General features: G+C 45.2%; 2 protein-coding genes across 2 annotated transcripts in view; both read left to right on the top strand.

The window, feature by feature from the left end:
* Positions 1 to 4,010, top strand: LOC110504390 (inositol-trisphosphate 3-kinase B-like). The gene is made up of 6 exons (XM_021583156.2): positions 1 to 4; positions 98 to 311; positions 735 to 939; positions 3,152 to 3,250; positions 3,341 to 3,412; positions 3,520 to 4,010. Exons 1-6 carry the CDS (start codon positions 1 to 3, stop codon positions 3,856 to 3,858), a joined length of 933 nt encoding a protein of 310 aa, XP_021438831.2. The 3' UTR covers positions 3,859 to 4,010.
* A 7,901-nt stretch (positions 4,011 to 11,911) lies between these two features.
* Positions 11,912 to 17,943, top strand: part of LOC110504653 (autophagy-related protein 2 homolog A) — a 45,017-nt gene continuing 38,985 nt past the window's right edge. The window contains exons 1-11 of the mRNA XM_036969695.1: positions 11,912 to 12,512; positions 12,927 to 13,089; positions 13,464 to 13,613; positions 13,847 to 13,949; positions 14,259 to 14,397; positions 14,663 to 14,851; positions 15,000 to 15,099; positions 16,768 to 16,938; positions 17,124 to 17,315; positions 17,427 to 17,670; positions 17,778 to 17,919. Coding sequence (XP_036825590.1) covers positions 12,342 to 12,512; positions 12,927 to 13,089; positions 13,464 to 13,613; positions 13,847 to 13,949; positions 14,259 to 14,397; positions 14,663 to 14,851; positions 15,000 to 15,099; positions 16,768 to 16,938; positions 17,124 to 17,315; positions 17,427 to 17,670; positions 17,778 to 17,919 — 1,764 coding nt within the window. The 5' untranslated portion in view covers positions 11,912 to 12,341. The remainder of the gene's footprint in view (positions 12,513 to 12,926; positions 13,090 to 13,463; positions 13,614 to 13,846; positions 13,950 to 14,258; positions 14,398 to 14,662; positions 14,852 to 14,999; positions 15,100 to 16,767; positions 16,939 to 17,123; positions 17,316 to 17,426; positions 17,671 to 17,777; positions 17,920 to 17,943) is intronic.

Here is a 17,943-nt window from a genome sequence, read left to right as displayed (position 1 = left end):
ATGTGTCCATTTAACAACACAAACACATCGCTATCGCACTTTATATGTACTGTATAACTCACTCTATCACATCTCTCCCCTGCCTCTGTGTTGCTAGGTAACTTCCAGCTGAGTGAGGGGGGCGAGGTGCTGAAGCGTTTCAGTGAGGTGGAGGCTGTGTGTCTGCAGGCCCTCATGGCTGACCCCCTGCGTCCGTTTGTACCGCAGTACCATGGCTCGGTCAACAGGGGGGGTAACAGTTACATCCGCCTGGAGGACTTACTGAGTGGCCTGAAGAACCCTGTCATCATGGACTGCAAGATGGGCGTGAGGTACTGTCTGTGTGTGTGTGTGTGTGTGTGTGTGTGTGTGTGTGTGTGTGTGTGTGTGTGCGTGTGTGTGTGTGTGTGTGTGTGTGTGTGAGAGAGAGAGAGGAGTCTGGTGAGGGAGGACGGCTCATAATAATGGATGGAATGGAGTGAATAGAATGGTGTCAAACACATGGAGCACCATGTATTTGATGTGTTTGATAACAGGCATTTTATTAATTCCGTTCCAGATATTACTATGAGCCTGTCCTCGCCATATAAAGTGCCACCAGCCACCACTGGTGTGTGTGTGTGTGTGTGTGTGTGTGTGTGTGTGTGTGTGTGTGTGTGTGTGTGTGTGTGTGTGTGTGTGTGTGTGTGTGTGTGTGTGTGTGTGTGTAACTGTTTGTAATAAGAACTATTGTTGACCATAATGGTTCCTCTCAGGACATATCAGGAGGAGGAATTAACCAAATCACACACCAAGCCCACCCTGAGGACTGATATGTACCAGAAGATGGTAAAGGTTGATCCAACGGCTCTCACTGTGGAGGAACATGAGCAGCGAGGCGTGACGAAGTGGCGCTACCTGCAGTGGAGGGATAACACCAGCTCCACCTCCACACTAGGCTTCAGGATTGAGGGCATCATGGTGAGAGACACGGCTTCAACGCCCAAACCTCTTCTGTCCTCTGATTGGCTAAATGATAAAAAATCTTATTTTGTGCAAGTCTTTATTTATTGACATCATCATTGATGTTTTAAAAGTCCTGACTGTTCTTGACCCCTGTGTCTCTCAGGCTACTAACTTCTCTGAATTATATATACTGGGGTTATATACAGTTCATTCGGAAAGCATCCACTTTGTTGCGTTACAACCTTATTCTAAAATGTATTTAATTGTTTTTTCCCCTCATCAATCTAAACACAATTCCCCATAATGACAAAGCAAAAACAAGGTTTTTTAGAAATGTTTGCAAATGTATTAAAAATGTTTAAAAATGAAATATCACAACTACATAAGTATTCAGACCCTTTGCTATGAGACTCGAAATTGAACTTAGGTGCATCCTGTTTCAATTGATCATCCTTGAGATGTTTCTACAACTTGATTGGAGTCCACCTTTGATAAATTCAATTGATTGGACATGATTTGGAAAGGCACACACCTGTCTATATATAAGGTCCCACAGTTGATAGTGCATGTCTGAGCATAAACCAAGCTTTGAGGTCGAGGAATTGTCCGTAGAGCTCAGAGAAAGGATTGTGTCGAGGCACAAATCTGGGGAAGGGTACCTAAACATTTCTTCAGCATTGAAGGTCCCCAAAAACACAATTGGCTCCATCATTCTTAAATGGGAGACGTTTGGAACCACCAAGACTCTACCTTGAGCTGGCCGCACGGCCAAACTGAGGGGAGAAGGGCCTTGGTCAGGGAGGTGACCAAGAAAGTGATGGTCACTCTGACAGAGCTCCAGAGTTCATCTGGGGAGATTGGAGAACCTTCCAGAAGGACAACCATCTCTGCAGCACTCCACCAATCAGGCCTTTGTGGTAGAGTAGCCAGACGGAAGCCACTCCTCAGTAAAAGGCAGCCCGCTTGGAGTTTGCCAAAAGGCACATAGACTCTCAGACCATGAGAAACAAGATTGTCTGGTCTGATTGAACTCTTTGGCCTGAATGCCAAGCGTCACGTCTGGAGGAAACCCGGCTCCATCCCTACTGTGAAGCATGGTGGTGGCAGCATCATGCTGTGGGATGTTTTCAGTGTCAGGGACTGGGATACTAGTCAGGATCGAGAGAAAGATGAACCGTGCAAAGTACAGAGAGATCATTGATGAAAACCTGCTCCAGAGCGCTCAGGCCCTCAGACTGGGGTGAAGGTTCACCTTCCAACAGGACAATGACCCTAAGCACACAGCCAAGACAACGCAGGAGTGGCTTCGGGACAAGTCTCTGAATGTCCTTGAGTGGCCCAGCCAGAGCACAGACTTGAACCTGATCAAACATCTCTGGAGAGACCTGAAAATAGCTGTGCAGCAACGCTCCCCATCCAACTTGAGAGAGCTTGAGAAAATCTGCAGAGAAGAATGGGAGAAACTCCCCAAATACAGGTGTGTCAAACTTGCAGCATCACACCCAAGAAGACTCAAGGCTGTAATCGCTGCCAAAGGTGCTTCAACAAAGTACTGAGTAAAGGGTCTGAATACTTTAAAAAAATCTAAAAACTTGTTTTTGCTTTGTCATTAGGGAGTATTGTATCTAGATTGATGATGGGAAAAAATGATTTAATCAATTTCAGAATAAGGCTGTAACATAACAAAATTAAGAAAAAGTCAAGGGGTCTGAATACTTTCCGAATGCACTGTGACTGGAGTTATGTATACTAGGCTTCTGTATGCTGGGCTTCTGTATGCTGGGCTACTTTATGCTGGGGTTATGTATGCTGGGATTATGTATGCTGGGATTATGCATGCTGGGTTTATGTATGCTGGGGTTATGTATGCTGGGGTTATGTATGCTGTGGTTATGTATGCTGGGCAACTTTATGCTGTGGTTATGTATGTTGGGGTTATGTATGCTGGGCTACTTTATGCTGGAGTTATGTATGCTGGGTTTATATATGCTGGGATTATGTATGCTGGGATTATGTATGCTGGGATTATGTATGCTGGGTTTATGTATGCTGGGCTACTTTATGCGGGAGTTATGTATGCTGGGTTTATGTATGCTGGGATTATGTATGCTGGGTTTATGTATGCTGGGGTTATGTATGCTGGGGTTATGTATGCTATCGCCAATTAACACTTGATCTGATTGAATCTAGGCCTTAGTCTGCGTCTGTCCCTGTGTGTCCATGTTAGATGGAGAACGGCAGCGTACAGCGGGACTTTAAGATGCTCACCCCAGCCCAGGTCACCGAGGCCCTCCTCTCCTTCACCAAGAGTCATCTACACATCCTGGTCAGTCATTCACCATCAACAGCTCTAATAATGTAGCTGAATATTTCTCCTTTTCACCCTGCACTCTCCCTTCCTGTTTCTCACCCTTAGAAGGCCTACCATTCCAGACTTCAGGCTCTGGATGGAGCCCTGAAGGAATCCCCATTTTTCAAAGCCCATGAGGTCAGTTGATATGTGTTACTTAAACATGTCAACCCTCCCTCTACTTCATAATAACGTATTTAGCCTCAGGACTAGTCATGCAGTAATGTTTTGGGTTCACCTGGCAGGTGATTGGCAGCTCGCTCCTCTTCGTCCACGACTGGACCAGTAAGGCCAGCATCTGGATGATAGACTTTGGGAAGACCACCCCGTCGCCCAGCACTGTGCAGCTGAGGCATGACGTCCCGTGGGCCGAGGGGAATCGGGAGGATGGGTACCTGATCGGGCTGGCCGCCCTCACCTCCCTCGTGGGTCAGGCCATCAGCCAGGCAGCCTGCAGACAGGAGGAGAAGCATGGAGAGGAGCTGGGCAGTGTCGCACACACCCTGCAGGAACAGGAACACACACAGACTAAAAGTCAGGGTGGTCAGGGCGAGGCAGCACAGAATGAAGATACTTCTGATTGAAGAAGAGAGGCCACATCAGGACAATATTCACAGGAATGTGTTCTCTAATTTACATGGATGATGTTTGTGGATAATTGCAATAGACACTATTAATGGATAGAATTATCTTAACTGTTTAGAAATAGGACAATATTTTTTATATTTTTCACAATAAAAACAACCTACTGTACAAATTCCTCGTCTATAGACATCATATTGACAGTTATCAATATATTCTTACTCAAATTTGCACCATAGACCATGGTCTGGTTTGTCTCATTTGCTTGTGCCATTAAGGAAAATAAATTTGAATAGCCACAGTAGATACTCCAGGCTTTGTGGTGGTGGTTATCTCCTGAACCATCACTGCAGGACAGGTGAGGGAGGTTAACACCAAACATCAGACGCAGCCAACAAAAACAGGGTCTTTTATTACACATTTCTTCAGCATTACATCTGTGGCACACGTTGGCAAAGTTCATGAGGTCAAGGTTGACAGGAATTGTCTTGTCAATAGATGTCCCTGTGCCCTATCAGAGATACTGTACTTTTGAGGAGATGGGAAACTGCAATGGAATTCTATTAACGCCCATTGTGTACGATGCCCTGCATCGTCAATGGGTCGCGGGGTGCATTCTGGGCAATTCGGGACAAGGAGAGCTCTCCTTCAAGGAGTGAATGGGAGTCAGCTGGGCGCTAACTAAAAAAAAACAAATCAAATCCAATGTTACTTGTCCCAAGCACCAAATACAACTGGTGTAGACTTTTTCCTTAAATTCTTGCTTACGAGCCATTCCCAACGATGCAGTGTTCAAAAATAAATATAAAATAGTAACAGGAAAAAAATTAAATACACAAGAATGGAGCTATATACAGGGAGTACCAGTACCAGATCAATGTGGAGCTATATAGAGGGAGTACCAGTACCAGATCAATGTGGAGCTATAAACAGGGAGTACCAGTACCAGATCAATGTGGAGCTATATACAGGGAGTACCAGTACCAGATCAATGTGGAGCTATATACAGGGAGTACCAGTACCAGATCAATGTGCAGCTATATACAGGGAGTACCAGTACCAGATCAATGTGGAGCTATATACAGGGAGTACCAGTACCAGATCAATGTGGAGCTATATACAGGGAGTACCAGTACCAGATCAATGTGGAGCTATATACAGGGAGTACCAGTACCAGATCAATGTGGAGCTATATACAGGGAGTACCAGTACCAGATCAATGTGGAGCTATAAACAGGGAGTACCAGTACCAGATCAATGTGGAGCTATATACAGGGAGTACCAGTACCAGATCAATGTGGAGCTATATACAGGGAGTACCAGTACCAGATCAATGTGGAGCTATATACAGGGAGTACCAGTACCAGATCAATGTGCAGCTATATACAGGGAGTACCAGTACCAGATCAATGTGCAGCTATATACAGGGAGTACCAGTACCAGATCAATGTGGAGCTATATACAGGGAGTACCAGTACCAGATCAATGTGGAGCAATATACAGGGAGTACCAGTGCCAGATCAATGTGGAGCTATATACAGGGAGTACCAGTACCAGATCAATGTGCAGCTATATACAGGGAGTACTAGTACCAGATCAATGTGCAGCTATATACAGGGAGTACCAGTACCAGATCAATGTGGAGCTATATACAGGGAGTACCAGTACCAGATCAATGTGGAGCTATAAACAGGGAGTACCAGTACCAGATCAATGTGGAGCTATAAACAGGGAGTACCAGTACCAGATCAATGTGGAGCTATAAACAGGGAGTACCAGTACCAGATCAATGTGGAGCTATAAACAGGGAGTACCAGTACCAGATCAATGTGGAGCTATAAACAGGGAGTACCAGTACCAGATCAATGTGGAGCTATAAACAGGGAGTACCAGTACCAGATCAATGTGGAGCTATATACAGGGAGTACCAGTACCAGATCAATGTGGAGCTATATACAGGGAGTACCAGTACCAGATCAATGTGCAGCTATATACAGGGAGTACCAGTACCAGATCAATGTTGAGCTATAAACAGGGAGTACCAGTACCAGATCAATGTGGAGCTATAAACAAGGAGTACCAGTACCAGATCAATGTGGAGCTATATACAGGGAGTACCAGTATCAGATCAATGTGGAGCTATATACAGGGAGTACCAGTACCAGATCAATGTGGAGCTATAAACAGGGAGTAACAGTACCAGATCAATGTGGAGCTATGTACAGGGAGTACCAGTATCAGATCAATGTTGAGCTATATACAGGGAGTACCAGTACCAGATCAATGTGCAGCTATATACAGGGAGTACCAGTACCAGATCAATGTTGAGCTATAAACAGGGAGTACCAGTACCAGATCAATGTGGAGCTATAAACAGGGAGTACCAGTACCAGATCAATGTTGAGCTATAAACAGGGAGTACCAGTACCAGATCAATGTGGAGCTATAAACAGGGAGTACCAGTACCAGATCAATGTACAGCTATATACAGGGAGGGGAGAGCCCCATTCACATTGACAGGGTTGTAGTGGAGCGGTTCGAGAGCTTCAAGTTCCTTGGCGTCCACATCACTAAGGACTTAACATGGTCCACAAACACCCGCACAGTTGTAAAGAGGGCACGGCAGTGCCTCTTCCTCCTCAGGAGGCTAAAAAGATTTTGCATGGATTCTCGGATTCTCAAAAAGTTCTACAGCTGCACCATCAAGAGCATCTTGACTGGCTCCATCATCGCTTGGTATGGAAAATGCACCGCCCTTGACTGCAAAGAGCTACAGAGGGTGATGCAGACAGCCCAGTACATCACTGGGGCCAAACTCCCTGCCACCTGACACAAAACAAATAAATATATATTACACACACTTTTACACTCATCATTTGCTGGTGCTGCTCTGTTCTTAACTTACTCTTATTATCTATCCTGATGCCTAGTCACTTTACCCTGCCTTCACTTTTGAGCCAGGAGAGGTTGACATGCATATTATTAATATTTGCTCTCTGTGTACATCCAAGGGCCAGCCATGCTGCCCTTCTGAGCCAATTGCAATTGTCCTAAGTCCCTCTTTGTGGCACATGACCACATGACTGAACAGTAGTCCAGGTGCAACAAAACTAGAGCCTGTAGGACCTGCCTTGTTGATAGTGCTGTTAAGAAGGTAGAAACTAGAGCCTGTAGGACCTGCCTTGTTGATAGTGCTGTTAAGAAGGTAGAAACTAGAGCCTGTAGGACCTGCCTTGTTGATAGTGCTGTTAAGAAGGTAGAAACTAGAGCCTGTAGGACCTGCCTTGTTGATAGTGCTGTTAAGAAGGTAGAAACTAGAGCCTGTAGGACCTGCCTTGTTGATAGTGTTGTTAAGAAGGTAGAAACTAGAGCCTGTAGGACCTGCCTTGTTGATAGTGTTGTTAAGAAGGTAGAAACTAGAGCCTGTAGGACCTGCCTTGTTGATAGTGTTGTTAAGAAGGCAGAAACCAGGACCTGTAAGACCTGCCTTGTTGATTGTGCTGTTAAGAAGGCAGAGCAGCACTTTATTATGGACAGACATTCATCTTAGCTACTGTTGTATCAATATATTTTGACCATGACAGTTTACAATACAGGGTTACTCCAAGCAGTTTAGTCACCTCAACTTGCTCAATTTCCACATTATTTATTACAATATTTAGTTGAAGTTTAGGGTTTAGTGAATGATTTGTCCCAAATAAAATGCTTACATTTTTTTTATTTATATTTAGGAACAACTTATTCCTTGCCACCCTTTCAAAACTAATTGCAGCTCTTTGTTAAGTGTTGCAGTCATTTCAGTCGCTGTAGTAGCTGACATGTATAGTGTTGAGTCATCCGCATACATAGACATACTGTCGTTACTGAAAGCCAGTGGCATGTCGTTAGTAAAGATTTAAAAAAGTAAGGGGCCTAGACAGTTGCTCTGGGGAATTCCTGATTCTACCTGGATTATGTTGGAGAGGCTTCCATTAAAGAACACCCTCTGTGTTCTGTTAGACAGGTAACTCTTTATCCACAATATAGCAGGCAGTTTGCTGAACACATCTACAAGATAGGAAAGGAGGGCTCCCCAATCTGTGTCCTCAAACACAGCCACAAGGGGGTGTGAGTTCTCAGACAGAAAATCACTTATTTTGGCACGCAGCTCAAAAAGCCTCTTTAGCGTTTTCCCTCTTGATAGCCAATGGACGTCGGCATGAAGCAGTAGCTGCTGGTGCTCAGTCCCACTGTCATCACAGAGCCTTTCAAACAGTCAGTGATTCAGAGGCCTGGACGAGATAAAGTTAATCACTTTCACTGCGTCATTCAAAACATAATGTAACCTAGGACTCATTCTCTTGCTAGCCAATTCCTCTTTGTGAATGATACAGTGGGTTTGACCTTTTTATGGGCAATTAATAATTTCACTCTCCCGTGCATTGATGCAACACCATCGGTGCACACATGAACACAGGATTTCCAATCCTGATTGAACTCTGAGAAAGAGCAGTCAATAACGTGAAACACATCTTCACCTGTAGTTCTCTCCGTTAGCTTCTTGCAGAAAAGAATGTGTTCATTAATTTGCGAAATGTCTCTGTATCGCACAAACGCAATCAACTGGGCTTCCCCACTGACATCAGTTGATTCGTCCAACCGCAGAGAAAATGGACAGGAATTTATTTTTTATTTTTTCACCTATTGATCAACAATATCAACGCCCATGACGTCGATCCTATGGCACACCGTGTTAATGGACAATGGTACAGTCTGCAGTGCATCAGGTGCTGTCTTATCATTCATAGTTTCTATAAGGATAACAGCAGCAGGCACTCAAGCGCCCGCAGCAAAGCATCACTTGTGCACTTGGCAGAAGCAGAGGATCAAAATTGAGCCAACGGGCGTGTGCAGAGGTCAGATAGACAGAGCAATGCGCACAGACCAAGTACAAAAGTAGGCCTATAAATATAAAATAACTACAGATTTTACACGAGTGCCCTCAGTAAATGTTTTCCTGACTATTAAAATTGAAATATTTGAATATATTGTTTGCGGTAATATTTTTCAAAATATTTTGTTTCTTCACATTTTAGAAGATTTTCTCAAGTACACCCTGGAGATGGCTTTTTCACCTCCTCTCCTACACCCACTCCTGCCTGTGTGTGCACCTTTGCTGTGACTTCTGTTGCAGAGACAGCTTCCCCACTCTCATTTATGGCACAATTGAGTGGGAAAAGTCGCTAAATGCTACCAAAGCAATAGCAATAATCGGTGACAAAACTCCACAAAGGCACTGAAAAGTAGATGCATTTGTCGCTTGCCTCTACCAAATAAAGTCGCTGGAGGGGTCTGAACTCAATCCAAAGTCACCCAATTGGAAACACTGGTGACCGTTGGTCAGACTGAGGCATGCTCATGTTTTAAATGTTGATAACGTGTATAATTGCACCGGAGTCAGAACCTATAATGGCATTTTAAGTCAGAACCGTCCAGAGTAGTGATGCTAGTCGGGCGGGCGGGTGCGGGCAGCGATCGGTTGAAGAGCATGCATTTAGTTTTACTAGCATTTAAGAGCAGTTGGAGGCCACGGAAGAAGTGTTGTATGGCATTGAAGCTCGTTTGGAGGTTTGTTAACACAGTGTCCAAAGAAGTGCCAGACGTATACAGAATGGTGTCTTCTGCGTAGAGGTGGATCAAAGAATCACCCGCAGCAAGAGCGACATCATTGACATATACAGAGAAAAGAGTCGGCCCAAGAATTGAACCCTGTGGCACTCCCATAGAGACTGCTAGAGGTCCGGACAACAGGCCCTACAATTTGACACACTAAACTCTACCTGAGAAGTAGTTAGTGAACCAGGCGAGGCAGTCATTAGAGAAACCAAGGCTGTTGAGTCTGCCGATAAGAATACGGTGATTGACAGAGTCGAAAGCCTTGGCCAGGTCGATGAAGACGGCTGCACAGTACTGTCTTTTATCGATGGCGATTATGATATCGTTTAGGACCTTGAGCGTGGCTGAGGTGCACCTGTGACCAGCACAGAAACCGGATTGCATAGCAGAGAAGGTACAGTGGGATTCTAAATGGTCGGTGATCTGTTTGTTAACTTGGCTTTCGAAGACTTTAGAAAGGCAGAATAGGATGGATGTAGGTCTGTAACAGTTTGGGTCTAGAGGGTCTCCTCCTTTGAAGAGGGGGATGACCGCGGCCGCTTTCCAATGTTTAGTAATCTCAGAAGAGCAGTTTCGCTAGCCAACAGGCAACAGCACTTCTACAATAACAGTATTAGTAAAGAGAGTACAGTATGAAGATGGGCTAAAACTGCTTTTCCAATAGAAATCCCTGATCACACTTGTGGGCGATATCATGTCAATGTTGGCTAGCTAATGCTCAAAACAACTGGGAACTTGGAAATCTCAGACTTCAGTGCCTTCAAGATAACTGGGAACTCGGATATAAAAAATAAAATAAAAACTCCGACTGGGGAAAATAGTTTTAAAAGGTCATCAAACTCGGGAACTCTGGCCTCTTTTTAGAGCTCGTACTTTCCGACCTGATGATCACTGACATCATGATTGACCACGTATTTTTCAGAGTTCCCAGTGGTCTAGAACACACCATAAGCTCAAGTGTGGAAATACGTCATTGTGTCTAACAGTAGTGTAGCCCTGAGCTGCACATGTGCAGGCCGTCAAATCAAAGGCACTCCTTCAATATAAAGTTGTTTTTGACGTGTCAGTTTGTCACGTTCGCAAGGTTGGAGTAATAACATGTTCAACTACATAAGACATTGGCTCGAATATAGGTTGTGCCTTTAGATTCAGAGAAAATTAACAACTAAGGAAGAATTCTTCCCTTCTCTCATTGACTTCTCAAACCTTGGCCTGGTTCCCGAAAGGCTTGCGTTGTTCAGTGTTATAAAGTACTTAATTAAGTAAAAAGTCATTTTTTGGTGGTGTCTGTACTTTACTATTTATATTTTTGACAACTTTTACTTTTACTCCACTACATTCCTTAAGAAAATAATGTACTTATTACTCCATACATTTTCCCTGACAAAAGTAGTTGTTAAATTTCAAATGCTTAGTAGGACAAGAAATTTGTCCAATTTGTTCAAATTTGTCCAATTTGTTCAAATTTGTCCAATTCACACACTCACACGCATCCCTGGTCATCCCTACTGCCTTTGATCTGGCAGACTCACTAAGTACAAATGTTTTGTTTGTAAAATATGTCTAAGTGTTGGAGTGTGCCCTGGCTACTTGTACATTTATTTTTGTATTAATAAAATCATTCCATAATATAAGGATTTTGAAATTATTTATACTTTAGAATGCTATTTGGCCCTAAACACTGAGTGCACAGTGGCAGAATACCTGACGACTGTGACTGACACAAAAATAAGGAAAGCTTTGACTATGTACAGACTCTGAACATAGCCTTGCTATTGAGAAAGACTGCCATAGGCAGACCTGGCTGTCAAGTAAGTCAGAAAATTTGGTGAAAACTGAGGTGCACTTCATAACCTCCTGCCAAATGTATGACCATATTAAAGACATATTTCCTTCTGATTATACAGACCCAACAAATCCAATTTTGACAAACTCTCATATAAATTGGGGGAAATACCCGTGTGCAATCACAGCAGACCTGTTGCCACAATAAAAGGGCAACCAGTGAAGAACAAACAGCATTGTAAATACAACCCATATTTATGTTTTTTTATTTTCCCTTTTGTACTCAAACTATTTGCACATCGTTACAACACTGTATATAGACATAATATGACATCTTTCTTATTTTGGAACTTTTGTGAGTGTAACGCTGTTACATTTTTATTGATAATTTCACTTTTGTTTATTATCTATTTCCCTTGCTTTGCCAATGTAAACATGTTTCCCATGACCCTAAAGCCCCTTATATTGATTTAATTGATAATCGGAGATTTCCGAGTTCCCAATTGTTTTGAAGACTAATGTGGTTAGCTGATACGTAAAATAACTATCCAAGCGTCGTAGCTAAGATATGGCATGTAACAGCAACGCCTGGGCAGAGGAACGCAGTTTGGTTTTGACCTTCCAAAGATGGCGTATTTATAATTTCGGCCTTTGCAATTGACGCAATGACGTCCCCCACCGTACAATCAATTCGCGTATGAAAACAATAAACAACCCTGAAAAACGGTGAAACGCGAGATATGCAAGAGGACCTGTCGCTAAGTTTAGACAGAAATACCGTTAAAAGAGGAACTGAAACAACAAGTATAACGTCTTGTAAAACGACGTTGGACTCATCGGTCCTGATACAAAGGATTTCCGAGAGAAGGGTTTCCCCCTTCCTTAGCCCCCTACTAGGCTCTAACGTTAGCTAGCTAGCCAGTCCTGTAGCTCGTACTTCGTTAGTACACTTTGTTTGATTTGTTATGCAGTTGTCGGAGGACTATTTTCGCATTCGTTTTCCTCCATCGCCTCATCGCTCCCTCACCCTGAACTCGCTGGCCCTATGTCTCGCTGGCTTTTCCCCTGGTCAGGCTCAATCAAGAAGCGGGCCTGTCGGTACCTCTTACAGCATTACCTCGGTCACTTCTTTCAAGAACGACTGAGTTTGGAACAGCTGAGTTTGGACCTGTACAATGGTAGTGGTGTCATCAAAGAAATCAACATCGATGTTTGGGTGAGTTAGTCAATGTAGTAAGGCAGTTTAACTGTCAAGGAACAACGGGTCCCTTTTGTGTGTTCCCATGCACTCCGACCCTCAACTTTTTTGCAGTTTCAAGACTTGAGTATAACAACAATATCAACGCCTCTCGTGAGTTCAAGGAACAGCAGTTTCGATAAATATTTTTGTCAGCATCTGATTGGAAAATAACTCTCCTCATCCAGTGTCCCTGCAGTTCAGTTGACATATACTGTATATGACTTAGCTCTCGCCAACTCACTCACTTTCAATCTGCACATCAGACAAAACCATTGCCTGACGCCATTTCCACCAGCTGTTTATTGTAGGACAAGGTGTTTCTTTTTCCAACATCTTCCACTCATCTCTATTCATATCTCATCGCCCATTTCCTTCCTTCCCTCCCCCCAGGCGGTCAACGAGCTCTTGGAGTCTCTTGGGGCTCCACTTGAGATTGTGGATGGGTTTGTGAGCAGCATAGAGGTGACAATTCCCTGGTCAGCTCTTGTCACTGACCACTGCACCCTCGTCATCTCAGGCCTTCAGATAACATGCAGACCCAAGTACAGGACCAGTAAGTCTCAGTCTGACAGCCAGTCTTACCTTGTTATTGATCCAGCTCCTGTTCCTGTCACTGCCTCAGGCCTATCAGGTTCAGGAAGGAAGTTGTGGTAACCATTGATTAGCTAGCTACCTTTTAGAATGTCATTGTCAACTAAGACAAATACAGTTGTCTAGTACTAGCTAACTCTTTGTTGTAAACCAATGTCAGAGCTCAAGAGAAGATGCGTTGCACTATCCCAGGCCCAACATTTTTCAGAGCCAGCTACAAACCAATTAACAAAATGACTGTTGCTCAGTCATACAGTACAGTATGTCCATGAGTCATCACTTAGCATTGATTACAGTCACTGAATTATGCCTTGTTTTTTTTCCGTTTACGTGTAGGTGGGGGTTTGGACTCCCAGGGCTGGTCCACATGCATGACCTCCAGCATGCAGCTGGCCCAGGAGTGCCTAAAGGACCCCCCTGAGGCGTCCGAGGAGCCGCCCGCTCCACTGGAGGGCTTGGAGATGTTTGCACAAACTATTGAGACTGGTGAGTCAATGTGTAGGCCTTGTTTGCACGTGTGCATGGCAGTGAAAAGCACTGTGCCTTTTTGAAGATGACCTATTTGTTCAGTTGTTTTCAAACTGCTGAGTCAGTTGTGTACCATCAAGTCCAAGCTTGTGAAATAAGGACTCATATCACATCACTGGTGTCCCTTGTTAGTGTCTTTGTGACCAATATGCTTAGTGATAATGGATGTCCCTTTTTGTGTTGTGTTGCAGTCCTGCGTCGGATAAAAGTCACCCTCCTGGACACCATCGTCCGAATCGAGCACCAGCCCCTGGACATGGAGACGGGCATTGCCTTAGAGGTGCACATTAAACGGTATGTTGGTTCTCACCACACTGACACTCACACTTCCTGTGGTGGTCTGTTCACCTTTGACCGGTTTAGAAGTCAGGATGGAAAGGAGATAAGGAAACACTTGATTCAAACTTGCAATGCCAAACAGTCACTGGATTTGTCTGTACATCCAAAGAGAACCTTTGAACCTCGGAGAAGCTTCACTATCTTTGGTAGAGCCTGTATGGTGAATGTGTGTGTGGTGGGTGATTTGGCTGAGGTTGAAGGTTATATAGCGTTATTGTGCTGAGTGCTCATCTCTGCCCCCGGTGGCTGTGTGGTGCGCTGTAGGCTGGAGTACTGTGACGAGGCGGTAAGGGACCCCAGCCAGACGGTGCCTGTGGACATCCACCAGCCCCCTGCCTTCCTGCACAAGATCCTCCAGCTCAGCTCTGTTCAACTGCTGTACGAGACCACCGGAGGGCCCCAGGTAGCATACAGTTTCACATTGACCATGGCACTTATCAACCCCCTCATGTACACTGTCACTCTCACGTGCATATACTCACATTGGGTCCCAATATAACACACAGCTCTTATAGAGACTAAATATTAACTTAGAAACGACTCACATACACTCATACAGTATTTCCTCTCGCTCTCCTTCTAGTGTGAGAGGTAATATGAGACTTGGGGCTGACAGACTATCCAGCAGTGGTGCTAAGGGTTAACCCTGGTAATCTTTCTCTCCTCAGGGTCCTTTAAGAGCTGACACCCCTGGCTCAGCCTCAGCCAGCGACGAGGAGGAGGAGGAGACTGACCCTCCAGCTGCCCCCACCTCCCTCCCTCCGGCCACCCAACGGCCCCTCCTCATCGGCAGCTGCTCTGGCTTCATGGAGACCATGGTCAAGATCAAACAGAACGACATGCTGCCTGGACCTAAGGTGTGTGTGTGTCTGTCTGTCAGTGTGTTTGCATTGGGTTTGGTTCACTTCCTTCCTGTGTGCTTAACCTAGTTTTTAAGAACACAGTTTTGCTTTTGTCTTGTTCTGTCTCTGTTATTACAGCGAATTGTCTCTCCTTATCTTTCAGTTGGAGCTGGATGGGAAGGTGGGCTGCCTCCACCTGCTGCTCTCTCCAGACCAGATCACTCACCTGACCGACCTTCTGTCTGCCCTCTGCATCGACACAGGTGAGGAAAGACTGTGGTTTACTTGTACCTCCCCACCTGCATTCCACCTACACTGAGTATACAAAACCTTAGGAACTGTTATTTTCATGACATAGCTCTCACCTGAATTGACATGGTCAGTCTATGAGCCCTTATTGATGCCCCTTGTTAAATCCACTTCAAGCAGTGTAGATGAAGGGGAGGAGACCGGTTAAAGAAGGATTTTTAAGCCTTGAGACAATTGAGACAGGGATTGTGTATGTGCCATTCAGACGGTGAATGGGCAAGGTAAAATATTTGAAGTGTCTTTGAACTGGGTTTGGTAGTAGGTGCCAGACGCAGCGATTTGTGTCAAGAACTGCAACGCTGCTGGGTTTTTCATGCTCAACAGTTTACATGTGTATCAAAGAATGGTCCACAACCCAAATGACATCCAGCCAACTTGACACAACTGTGAGAAGCATTGGAGTCAACATGGGCCAACATCCCTGTGGAACACTTTCGACACCTTGTAGAGTCCATGCTCTGATGAATAGAGCATGGACTCTACAACGAGGGGGGGGTGAAACATAATATTAGGAAGGTGTTCTTAATGTTTTATACAGTTAGTGTATGTGTCTTAGTTCCACATCCTAATGTCATTGACAGTGAAACAAAACTGCCTTTTAACCATGCACATCTTCATCCACACTGTGTACTGCAGAGCCTGTATGATTCCTTCCTGTCTATCCTACCAGAGCCTGTATGATTCCTCCCTGTCTATCCTACCAGAGCCTGTTTGATTCCTTCCTGTCTATCCTACCAGAGCCTGTATGATTCCTTCCTGTCTATCCTACCAGAGCCCGTATGATTCCTTCCTGTCTATCCTACCAGAGCCCGTATGATTCCTTCCTGTCTATCCCACCAGAGCCTGTATGATTCCTTCCTGTCTATCCTACCAGAGCCTGTTTGATTCCTTCCTGTCTATCCTACCAGAGCCCGTATGATTCCTTCCTGTCTATCCCACCAGAGCCTGTATGATTCCTTCCTGTCTATCCTACCAGAGCCTGTTTGATTCCTTCCTGTCTATCCTACCAGAGCCCGTATGATTCCTTCCTGTCTATCCTACCAGAGCCCGTATGATTCCTTCCTGTCTATCCCACCAGAGCCCGTATGATTCCTTCCTGTCTATCCCACCAGAGCCTGTATGATTCCTTCCTGTCTATCCCACCAGAGCCTGTATGATTCCTTCCTGTCTATCCTACCAGAGCCTGTATGATTCCTTCCTGTCTATCCTACCAGAGCCTGTATGATTCCTTCCTGTCTATCCTACCAGAGCCTGTATGATTCCTTCCTGTCTATCCTACCACAGCCTGTATGATTCCTTCCTGTCTATCCTACCACAGCCTGTTTGATTCCTCCCTGTCTATCCTACCAGAGCCTGTATGATTCCTCCCTGTCTATCCTACCAGAGCCTGTATGATTCCTCCCTGTCTATCCTACCACAGCCTGTATGATTCCTTCCTGTCTATCATACCAGAGACTGTATGATTCCTTCCTGTCTATCATACCAGAGACTGTATCATTCCTTCCTGTCTATCCTACCAGAGCCTGTATGATTCCTTCCTGTCTATCCTACCAGAGCCTGTATGATTCCTTCCTGTCTATCCTACCAGAGCCTGTATGATTCCTCCCTGTCTATCCTACCAGAGCCTGAAGCCAGTGGTGCTGGGGTTCACAGCCGTCCCCTGGACTCTGAGGACCTGCGTCTGATAGAGGAGGACTTGAGCAAACAGTTGAGCTCCAGCCCCGGAGATAGAGATCCGGACTGGGATGAAGAGCCTGACATGGAGCCCTACCTCACCGGTCTGGAGAACGGGGGTACGTGGGTTAGTGGAGGGAAGCTATAGTTGGAATGCAATATGGAGGCTAGTGAATTTGAGGTCACATTAGCTTTTGTTTGCTGATGCATAATTTGCGTTCTTGGCATTTCTGTGAGAGATTAGTTGAACTAGACATGTGAAGCATAATGCACCTTTTCTCTGTTTACACTCTCTGTCTTTCAGATATGTTCTTCTCCATGGGTCCTGGTATGACTAGCAGTGCGACGTCAGCGCTCTCTGGCAGCTCTCTCTCCGACAGCATGGCGTCGTCTACACACAGCCAGGCTAGCTACGCCCAGGGCCTTCCACAGGGTCCCAGGTGTTATCCTGTACCAGGATCACTATCCAGCCTGCCCCAGTGTAGCAGAATACCAGGTAACTCTCACAGCATCTTACTACATTGTTTTGTACACATTTCACAGATAACAAAAACTATATTATACAACCTATCTTCCTGATTCATCTTATTAACCCCTCCTCGTCCAGGGCGAAGTAGCCAATCTGAGCCCCTGAAACCAGAGGCATTGCTCCGCCTCTCGCTTGGCGGGCTCACCCTAACCCTACTGGAGCAGGAACCACACCCCGGGCCGGACGGAGTGTCCTCATTGAACCAGGTGTCTCAGGTGTTCTTCCGGGAGCTGGCCTTCTTCAAAGACAGCATGTTCAGTGAGAGAGACTTCCACCACCTCAGAGCTAGCTTCGCTAAAGCATGCCCGCACTCACACTTAAGGTACAAACACACAATAGTCTCTTCAACATTGGCCATCACTCCTCAGATATACCAACAAACCTGCCTGCCCTACATACCCTTAAATAGTCATTTGCTCAATCTCTCAGGATGACTGGAGCAGCGGTACAGGTGGCGTGTGAGATGCGCAGTGCGGGTCGCCACTCCCGTGCTGTGACCTCTGACCTATCCTTCAGTAGGCTAGAGCTGCTTGAGTGTGTCTGGGAGCCAGGAAAGCCCCAATACACTGAGGTAGGACAGGGGCTGTTATTTGAG

This window comes from Oncorhynchus mykiss, chromosome 31 (genome assembly GCF_013265735.2).
Source record: "Oncorhynchus mykiss isolate Arlee chromosome 31, USDA_OmykA_1.1, whole genome shotgun sequence".
NCBI classification, from domain to species: domain Eukaryota; kingdom Metazoa; phylum Chordata; class Actinopteri; order Salmoniformes; family Salmonidae; genus Oncorhynchus; species Oncorhynchus mykiss.
Note: the sequence above shows the minus strand (reverse complement) of the source record. Positions and strands in the feature narration are given on the sequence as shown.